General features: G+C 46.3%; 1 protein-coding gene across 1 annotated transcript in view; it reads left to right on the top strand.

The window, feature by feature from the left end:
* Positions 1-807: 807 nt before the first annotated feature.
* LOC118380878 (integrin alpha-V-like) overlaps positions 808-10,947 on the top strand; it is an 88,293-nt gene continuing 78,153 nt past the window's right edge. Inside the window, exons 1-2 of the mRNA XM_052492591.1 lie at positions 808-1,329; positions 1,584-1,714. Of these exons, the coding sequence (XP_052348551.1) occupies positions 1,166-1,329; positions 1,584-1,714 (295 nt within the window). The 5' untranslated portion in view covers positions 808-1,165. The remainder of the gene's footprint in view (positions 1,330-1,583; positions 1,715-10,947) is intronic.

The raw sequence follows: 10,947 nt of genomic DNA, 5'->3' as shown, positions 1-10,947 counted from the left end.
GAAATGGCTGAAGTTTAAGTATACAATGACAATTAAAAAACGATATATTATTTTAATTGTATGATTTTTTTTTGTTAATTTACTGGTGCTATATTGTTCAAGAATACAATTTTGAAATGTAATTTTTAAGAAAAGTCTTACTGTATTTTTGTTGTATTGCACAAACAAATTGCACTGTACAGGAAAAATTATTGTTTGTGTGTCCATAAAACCAGGGTACAGTCTACTAACGAGTCCCTATTATACAAAAACAAAGGTGAGTTTGAACAAAAAACAAGCTCATAGCAAGTGCTGCTGGACTGATAAAACATCTTAAAATGGAGGCACTGGACACTATACGGCCAGTATGTAATTTATAGGTCTATAGTGTATTGCATTGGGACCAATGGACTAGGTGGAGTAGAAAGTATTGCTGGGCATATAGGTCTCAGTTACCCATGAAATAACACCATATATAAATAGATTCTACAGATCATAGTGAGTAATCGCAACTGACTCCACTTTTACTTTGGCACCTAGAATAATAGTTTTGTCTTTCTATAAACCAATGTGTATTTCATATACGTTGTATTGAATTGGGGGGCCATTTATTTGGAACATGTTTTAAAACCCACATTTAATGCAAATGTCACTTAAATAGGAACAAATATGAATCATTTTTAATGTTTAGGCAATTCTTTTTCATATATCGTGAATTTAAATACATGATAATAACACTTTTTCTACTAATATGTGGGGAACTTTTATTTAGAACAATTCTGAAATTCCCTTGACCCGGAAGTATATATATATATTTGAGTGTTGCTGTAAACACAACACAAAACGCGGGGGCTGTCGAGGTTGTATATTTTTTTTGTTTTACGTTGTACAGAGATTTGTTACGTTGAATCGCATGAACTGTACGATTGACGACACGAGTTGATTCGAATTGGACTCTTTTCCTTGTTGATGCTGGTGAAGCAGTGAAACTGTTCAGCGGAATTGGTTTACTGAACTGGCGCCGGATATATGGAAATGGAGTGTGGGATCTCGGTGTATCATCATTAGAACGACTACAAAAAAAGAGACAGGAGAACTCGTTGCAGTTGAGCCAAAAAAAACTAAAACACGCCACACGACCCCGTGTTTTTAATAAGGCTACAGACTTGAATCTTTAGCAGTCAGGATGGAAAGACGTCGCAAACTTGGTTTATCTTTGGCTTTGATCCTGTCTTGTTTACAGTGGACAACCTCTTTCAATCTGGATATTGACAAGCCCTATGTATTCTCTGGACCTAAAGGAAGTTATTTTGGATTTTCTGTGGATTTTTTCCAGCCAAATAATAAGCAGTAAGATTGAGTTATATAATATAATATTTTTGTATTGCTTTTTGCCATAGGGGCTATTAGTGTAATTTGAACTATGATGAGAGAAAGTAGAATTATACTATTGTTAATGAGACTTAACAGAAATAAATATAATATGTATTATATTTGTCATGTGACATAGCTTTGTTTTGCGACCCTAATAGGCTACAGTAGAAGAATAGGTGCGGTGCCATGTTTTCATGAATTTAGATTTAAGCCCGTTTTCTCTTCTTCAGGTCAAACATTCTTATAGGAGCTCCCAGGGCCAACACCTCCTCAGCTTCCACAGTGGTGGAGCGAGGGGCAGTCTATACCTGCCCATGGCAGAAGAGTAGTGACTGTACCCAAGTACAGTTTGACAATACTGGTGAGTAGAGTATGTCTGTTACAAAAACAAGTATCTTATAGATTTGACCCCTTTCTCGACTTCTACTTGGTGATGAACAGGAAAGGGGCCACGATAGATTGGTATTCAAAGTGAAGACCATTTATTTCAGTCAAGGGTCATGTTCACATTAAAAAACCTGGTTGAACCATACCTATGTGAAATATGACCTTTTTATGAGGTACGTTAAGTGTTTTTAGGATGTAAGACGGAGCAAAGGCAGATGTTCACATCGGCAGACATGCTCAATGTTAAGCTTAAGAGTCAGACAGACAGACAGACAGACAGACAGACAGACAGACGGAGACACACAGACAGACAGACGGAGACACAGGCAGGCAGAGACACAGACAGGCAGAGACACAGACAGGCAGAGACAGGCAGAGACACAGACAGGCAGAGACACAGACAGGCAGAGACACAGGCAGGCAGAGACACAGGCAGGCAGAGACACAGGCAGGCAGAGACACAGGCAGGCAGAGACAGGCAGAGACACAGACAGGCAGAGACAGACAGGCAGAGACACAGACAGGCAGAGACACAGACAGGCAGAGACACAGGCAGGCAGAGACACAGGCAGGCAGAGACACAGGCAGGCAGAGACACAGGCAGGCAGAGACACAGGCAGGCAGAGACACAGGCAGGCAGAGACACAGGCAGGCAGAGACACAGGCAGGCAGAGACACAGGCAGGCAGAGACACAGACAGGCAGAGACACAGACAGGCAGAGACACAGACAGGCAGAGGCACAGACAGACAGACAGACAGAGGCACAGACAGACAGAGGCACAGACAGGCAGAGGCACAGACAGGCAGAGGCACAGACAGGCAGAGGCACAGACAGGCAGAGACACAGACAGACAGACAGACAGACAGACAGACAGACAGACAGACAGACAGACAGACATGGTGATGTATTTGCCCTTGTGTTCTTTAACTAATTGCACATCATTACAACACTTTATATATAAATAATATGACATGGAAAATACTCTATTCTTTTGGAAGTTTTGTGAGTGTAATGTTTACTGTTCATTTTGTATTGTTTATTTCACGTTTGTTTATCCATTTCAGTTGATTTGGCAACGTCATCATGTTTCCCATAAAGCCCTTTGAGAGAGAGAGAGAGAGAGAGAGTGTCAGTGAGTGTCAGTGTCCCCGTCAGTGTCCCCCAGTACCTTTAAAGGACTGTCTGCTCTACATTATCACAGGGGGCATATGAGTCAGTAACTTGTTATTTCTTGAAGCATTCATTGTAGACAGACGTGGCTCATGCTAATATTTACACTTCAGTCCATCTTATGGGTTTGTCCCAGCACAAACTAACAAACACACACAATGCAAAACCAAGCCCCATGAATTACACACATGAAGCTATTTAGGAGAACATTGGCTTTAAATTAATTAAAACATTTATTTTACCTTTATTTAACCAGGCAAGGCAGTTAAGAACAAATTCTTATTTTGAATGACGGCCTGGGAACAGTGGGTTAACAGCCTGTTCAGGGGCAGAACGACAGATTTGTACCTTGTCAGCTCGGGGGTTTGAACTTGCAACCTTCCGAGTTACTAGTCCAACACTCTAACCACTAGGCTACCCTAAGCAACTGTAGAGTAAAATTATGTTGCTCACATACAGACTTTAACTACAGAGTAAATGACTTCCTCGTTCCCGTGACTAAGCCCACTGTCGTCTAGACTATTTAGGAAAGTAGGAGAAAAGTGAATATTTCCAAGTCTGAACTAAACTCTGCGCGTGTTACTTCGGAAACAACTCCAAAGTTGGAATAAATGCTAAATATGTTTCCCATGTCGTGGTTTAGCCATATTGTCCTCCCTTTGCCGACATGTTTATGATGGTTTGCCAGTCAGTGCCTGAGGGGCCTCCTGGTCTTATTGTGATGCCGTAAGTGTCGACATGGTTACAATGAGAGCCTTTGGGATGGCTGATCGTCATCCTGCTAGGGTCACAGGTCACAGGTCACGGGGGGGGGGGGGGTCCTGCAGACTGAGAGGGGAGGGGAGGCTGCCTCAGCCATTGGTTTAGATTAGTGTTGGGGGGCTGTTTAGATCAGTGTTGGGGGGGTACTGCAGACTGAGAGGTGAGGGGGGCTGCCTCAGCCATTGGTTTAGATTAATGTTGGGGGTACTGCAGACTGAGAGGTGAGGGGAGGCTGCCTCAGCCATTGGTTTAGATTAGTGTTGGGGGGAGAGTCCTGCAGACTGAGAGGTGAGGGAGGCTGCCTCAGCCATTGGTTTAGATTAGTGTTGGGGGAGAGTCCTGCAGACTGAGAGGTGAGGGGAGGCTGCCTCAGCCATTGGTTTAGATTAGTGTTGGGGGAGAGTCCTGCAGACTGAGAGGTGAGGGAGGCTGCCTCAGCCATTGGTTTAGATTAATGTTGGGGGGTACTGCAGACTGAGAGGTGAGGGGAGGCTGCCTCAGCCATTGGTTTAGATTAGTGTTGGGGGAGAGTCCTGCAGACTGAGAGGTGAGGGGGGGCTGCCTCAGCCATTGGTTTAGATTAGTGTTGGGGGGGGAGAGTCCTGCAGACTGAGAGGTGAGGGGAGGCTGCCTCAGCCATTGGTTTAGATTAATGTTGGGGGGTACTGCAGACTGAGAGGTGAGGGAGGCTGCCTCAGCCATTGGTTTAGATTAATGTTGGGGGGTACTGCAGACTGAGAGGTGAGGGGAGGCTGCCTCAGCCATTGGTTTAGATTAGTGTTAGTGCCCAAGCAGCCTAAGGTCAGGGGGGTACTGCAGACTGAGGGGGTACTGAGGTGAGGGGTTGTTAGATTAGTGTTTATCTGTGTCTATCTGTTTAGATTAGTGTTGGGGGTACTGTAATTAGTGTGTCCAAGCAGCCTAAGGTCAGGGGGGGGTGGGGGGGGTACTGTAATTAGTGTGTGTTCAGGTGGGTACTGTAATTAGAGTGTGTTCAGGGGGGTACTGTAATTAGTGTGTGTTCAGGGGGGTACTGTAATTAGTGTGTGTTCAGGTGGGTACTGTAATTAGTGTGTGTTCAGGGGGGTACTGTAATTAGTGTGTGTTCAGGGGGTACTGTAATTAGTGTGTGTAGGGGGTACTGTAATTAGTGTGTGTTCAGGGGGTACTGTAATTAGTGTGTGTTCAGGGGGGTACTGTAATTAGTGTGTGTTCAGGGGGGTACTGTAATTAGTGTGTGTTCAGGGGGGTACTGTAATTAGTGTGTGTTCAGGGGGGTACTGTAATTAGTGTGTGTTCAGGGGGGTACTGTAATTAGTGTGTGTTCAGGGGGGTACTGTAATTAGTGTGTGTTCAGGGGGGTACTGTAATTAGTGTGTTCAGGGGGTACTGTAATTAGTGTGTGTTCAGGGGGGTACTGTAATTAGTGTGTGTTCAGGGGGGTACTGTAATTAGTGTGTGTTCAGGGGGGTACTGTAATTAGTGTGTGTTCAGGGGGGTACTGTAATTAGTGTGTACCTTTATTTAACTAGGCAAGTCAGTTAAGAACAAATTCTTATTTTCAATGACGGCCTAGGAACAGTGGGTTCACTGCCTGTTCAGGGGCAGAACGACAGATTTTTTACCTTGTCAGCTCAGGGGTTTGAACTCGCAACCTTCCGCTTACTAGTCCAACGCTCTAACCACTAGGCTACCTGCCACCTCTCCACTCTAACCACTAGTCTACCTGCCGCCCCTACACTCTAACCACTAGGCTACCTGCCACCTCTACACTCTAACCACTAGGTTACCTGCCACCTCTACACTCTAACCACTAGGCTACCTGCCTCCTCTACACTCTAACCACTAGTCTACCTGCCACCTCTACACTCTAACCACTAGTCTACCTGCCGCCCCTACACTCGAACCAATAGGCTACCTACCACCTCTACACTAACCACTAGGCTACCTGCCACCCCTACACTCTAACCACTAGGCTACCTGCCACCTCTACACTCTAACCACTAGGCTACCTACCACCTCTACACTCTAACCACTAGGTTACCTGCCACCTCTACACTCTAACCACTAGGTTACCTGCCACCTCTACACTCTAACCACTAGGCTACCCACCACCTCTACACTCTAACCACTAGGTTACCTGCCACCCCTACACTCTAACCACTAGGTTACCTACCACCTCTACACTCTAACCACTAGGCTACCAGCCACCCCTAAACTCTAACCACTAGGCTACCTGCCACCTCTACACTCTAAATCAAATCAAATCAAATTTTATTTGTCACATACACATGGTTAGCAGATGTTAAATGCGAGTGTAGCGAAACTTGTGCTTTTACCCTTGCTAACCACTAGGCTACCTGCCACCCCTCCACTCTAACCACTAGGCTACCTGCCACCCCTACACTCTAACCACTAGGCTACCTGCCACCTCTACACTCTAACCACTAGGCTACCTGCCACCCCTACACTCTAACCACTAGGCTACCTGCCACCTCTACACTCTAACCACTAGGCTACCTGCCACCCCTACACTCTAACCACTAGGCTACCTGCCACCCCTACACTCTAACCACTAGGCTACCTACCACCCCTCCACTCTAACCACTAGGCTACCTACACTCTAACCACTAGGCTACCTGCCACCTCTACACTCTAACCACTAGGCTACCTGCCACCCCTACACTCTAACCACTAGGCTACCCTTGCTAACCACATGGTCTGGAAGTCTTTCTCCTGCTGACTGGTCTTCCCTGGATTGTCCCAGTCAGATGAGATCTTGTTTTCCAGCTCTGTCAGTCTACTATTGGTGGCAAACCTTTTTTCATACATTTTTTTAAAGTCACAATTAGAGCCAACTAATTACTCCCATTGATTTATTGGAGAACCAATGTTTTGGGCACTGAGTCTTTCTCACAGTTAGACGTGCTGAACTGACAGATATATTTACAGCTGTCCATAGTCTTCCTCGGGGTAAGACAGGCTAAACTGACATATATTTACAGCTGTCCAGACAGTCTCTAGATTAGAATCAGTATAAATATAGACGACCCAGGGGTGGGTGTAATGTGTGATCAGGTGCAGCCAAAGTTCTAGTCACCAGGCTAGAGGAGGGGACAGCTAACTGTTGCTCTAGTCTGGGTTAGAGCTAGACAGGAGCTGGGACAGTTACTCCTCTAACTGGTGCTCTAGTCTGGGTTAGAGCTAGACAGGAGCTGGGACAGTTACTCCTCTAACTGGTGCTCTAGTCTGGGTTAGAGCTAGACAGGAGCTGGGACAGTTACTCCTCTAACTGGTGCTCTAGTCTGGGTTAGAGCTAGCTGTTGCTCCTATGAGTTTTTCTGTAGTCATGGTTCGACAGGAACAGAGCTCTGTGGTTTTCACAGAAGGGTAGTGAGTATCCTCCCACGCGTGTCAGAGATGCAACTTTCTCCCTGTGTCTGCACAGAGCTACACACAATAGAACTCTCTCCCTGTGTCTGCACAGATCTACACACAATAGAACTCTCTCCCTGTGTCTGCACAGAGCTACACACAATAGAACTCTCTCCCTGTGTCTGCACAGATCTACACACAATAGAACTCTCTCCCTGTGTCTGCACAGATCTACACACAATAGAACTCTCTCCCTGTGTCTGCACAGATCTACACACAATAGAACTCTCTCCCTGTGTCTGCACAGATCTACACACAATAGAACTCTCTCCCTGTGTCTGCACAGATCTACACACAATAGAACTCTCTCCCTGTGTCTGTCTTTATTTTTGTCGTTATTTTAAGTGGAAATCAGTTGCAGCTCAAGTCAACTATAAAACCCACAATGCAATGCTCTCTCTATGGGCTGGCTAGCTAGCTAAACGTAGCTAAACACAAGACTATTTAAAGTCGATCTCAGCATGTGAAGTAGTTAGTCTACAATCTCACCATGTTCAACCTGTAGATCAATGTGCCCCACAGAGTGGAGTCTGACATTCACAACGTCACCTTGGCCCGAGGATGAAGACAAATAGGAGAAATGTGGCGTGCCCTCTGTCAAATTACACATTTCCCGAGGTAGGAATATCAACAACAACAACAACAATAATTTTGGCAGAAGAACCCCCCCCATTATGACATCTTTCAGAATTTAAATCTGTCGTGTACGATGGACGTTTTCACCATTTAAAAGTCGTATTCCTTTTAATAACTTCCAGAGACTTTATCACGGAGCTACGTCGTGCCAGACGGGATTTCAGTCCGCTTGAACGGCAATAACTCCAGACATGAAAACACGACCCCCAGGGAATAGATAGAGCATCACTCCAGACATGAAAACACGACCCCCAGGGAATAGATAGAGCATCGCTCCAGACATGAAAACACGACCCCCAGGGAATAGATAGAGCATCGCTCCAGACATGAAAACACGACCCCCAGGGAATAGATGGAGCATCGCTCCAGACATGAAAACACGACCCCAGGGAATAGATAGAGCATCGCTCCAGACATGAAAACACGACCCCCAGGGAATAGATAGAGCATCGCTCCAGACATGAAAACACGACCCCCAGAGAATAGATAGAGCATCGCTCCAGACATGAAAACACGACCCCCAGAGAATAGATAGAGCATCGCTCCAGACATGAAAACACGACCCCAGGGAATAGATAGAGCATCGCTCCAGACATGAAAACACGACCCCCAGGGAATAGATAGAGCATCGCTCCAGACATGAAAACACGACCCCAGGGAATAGATAGAGCATCGCTCCAGACATGAAAACACGACCCCCAGGGAATAGATAGAGCATCGCTCCAGACATGAAAACACGACCCCCAGGGAATAGATAGAGCATCGCTCCAGACATGAAAACACGACCCCAGGGAATAGATAGAGCATCGCTCCAGACATGAAAACACGACCCCAGGGAATAGATAGAGCATCGCTCCAGACATGAAAACACGACCCCCAGGGAATAGATAGAGCATCGCTCCAGACATGAAAACACGACCCCCAGGGAATAGATAGAGCATCGCTCCAGACATGAAAACACGACCCCCAGGGAATAGATAGAGCATCGCTCCAGACATGAAAACACGACCCCCAGGGAATAGATAGAGCATCGCTCCAGACATGAAAACACGACCCCCAGGGAATAGATAGAGCATCGCTCCAGACATGAAAACACGACCCCCAGGGAATAGATAGAGCATCGCTCCAGACATGAAAACACGACCCCCAGGGAATAGATAGAGCATCGCTCCAGACATGAAAACACGACAGGGAATAGATAGAGCCCCCAGACATGGACCCCCAGGGAATAGATAGAGCATCGCTCCAGACATGAAAACACGACCCCCAGGGAATAGATAGAGCATCGCTCCAGACATGAAAACACGACCCCCAGGGAATAGATAGAGCATCGCTCCAGACATGAAAACACGACCCCCAGGGAATAGATAGAGCATCGCTCCAGACATGAAAACACGACCCCAGGGAATAGATAGAGCATCGCTCCAGACATGAAAACACGACCCCCAGGGAATAGATAGAGCATCGCTCCAGACATGAAAACACGACCCCAGGGAATAGATAGAGCATCGCTCCAGACATGAAAACACGACCCCCAGGGAATAGATAGAGCATCGCTCCAGACATGAAAACACGACCCCAGGGAATAGATAGAGCATCGCTCCAGACATGAAAACACGACCCCAGGGAATAGATGGAGCATCGCTCCAGACATGAAAACACGACCCCAGGGAATAGATAGAGCATCGCTCCAGACAGACCCCAGGGAATAGATAGAGCATAACTCCAGACATGAAAACACGACCCCAGGGAATAGATAGAGCATCACTCCAGACATGAAAACACGACCCCCAGGGAATAGATAGAGCATCGCTCCAGACATGAAAACACGACCCCCAGGGAATAGATAGAGCATCGCTCCAGACATGAAAACACGACCCCCAGGGAATAGATAGAGCATCGCTCCAGACATGAAAACACGACCCCCAGGGAATAGATAGAGCATCGCTCCAGACATGAAAACACGACCCCAGGGAATAGATAGAGCATCGCTCCAGACATGAAAACACGACCCCCAGGGAATAGATAGAGCATCGCTCTAGACATGAAAACACGACCCCCAGGGAATAGATAGAGCATCGCTCCAGACATGAAAACACGACCCCAGGGAATAGATAGAGCATCGCTCCAGACATGAAAACACGACCCCCAGGGAATAGATAGAGCATCGCTCCAGACATGAAAACACGACCCCAGGGAATAGATAGAGCATCGCTCAGACATGAAAACACGACCCCCAGGGAATAGATAGAGCATCGCTCCAGACATGAAAACACCCCGAGCATCGCCCCAGGGAATAGATAGAGCATCGCTCCAGACATGAAAACACGACCCCAGGGAATAGATAGAGCATCGCTCTAGACATGAAAACACGACCCCAGGGAATAGATAGAGCATCGCTCCAGACATGAAAACACGACCCCAGGGAATAGATAGAGCATCGCTCTAGACATGAAAACACGACCCCCAGGGAATAGATAGAGCATCGCTCCAGACATGAAAACACGACCCCCAGGGAATAGATAGAGCATCGCTCCAGACATGAAAACACGACCCCCAGGGAATAGATAGAGCATCACTCGAGAGATGTACAAAAAAAAACAATACACCCATTTTCAAATGTTATCTTTACTTTTTTTAAAGTATTTATGTCTACAGTAATATGTAATTTCTGCTCCGCTCTGAGAATAGAGTTGTGTCAACAACACGTTAGGCAATAAAGCCACTTCAACTCTGCCTCAACACACACGTTTTGATACCAGCAACGTTGCAGCTACTCTCTGCGGAGTCGGAAGAAAGCGGATGTTTCTGTTTTTTTAATTTAGCATTTTAGGGATCCACTATTTTCAACCTGACTTCCGTTTCCCCTGGAAAATGGAAGCGGGGTCTCCGCTGAGGTGTTTTCCTACACCTGCTAGGTTAAAGGTCACCTGTGCGGCTAACGGGATATTTATGAACGATCTTTGCAATTGTTTTTGGTCCCATCTGATGTTTTTTCAGGTTTGTTACAAAGATGTGATTATTTCCACATGGACACGACACACCCCGTATAAAGACGATGTTAACCGTCGTCTCACTTGGTTTACACTTGGCGAGACGACAGAAGACCGCTGTTAACCCTAACCACAGAGCAGTCTGATAGGGAGTCTGGCGATTAAGGGACCTACAGTACAGGTCATTTATAGGTTCAGCTGTCCTCATT

Source organism: Oncorhynchus keta, chromosome 34, assembly GCF_023373465.1.
Source record: "Oncorhynchus keta strain PuntledgeMale-10-30-2019 chromosome 34, Oket_V2, whole genome shotgun sequence".
NCBI classification, from domain to species: domain Eukaryota; kingdom Metazoa; phylum Chordata; class Actinopteri; order Salmoniformes; family Salmonidae; genus Oncorhynchus; species Oncorhynchus keta.
This window is presented reverse-complemented; position numbering and strand designations above follow the sequence as displayed.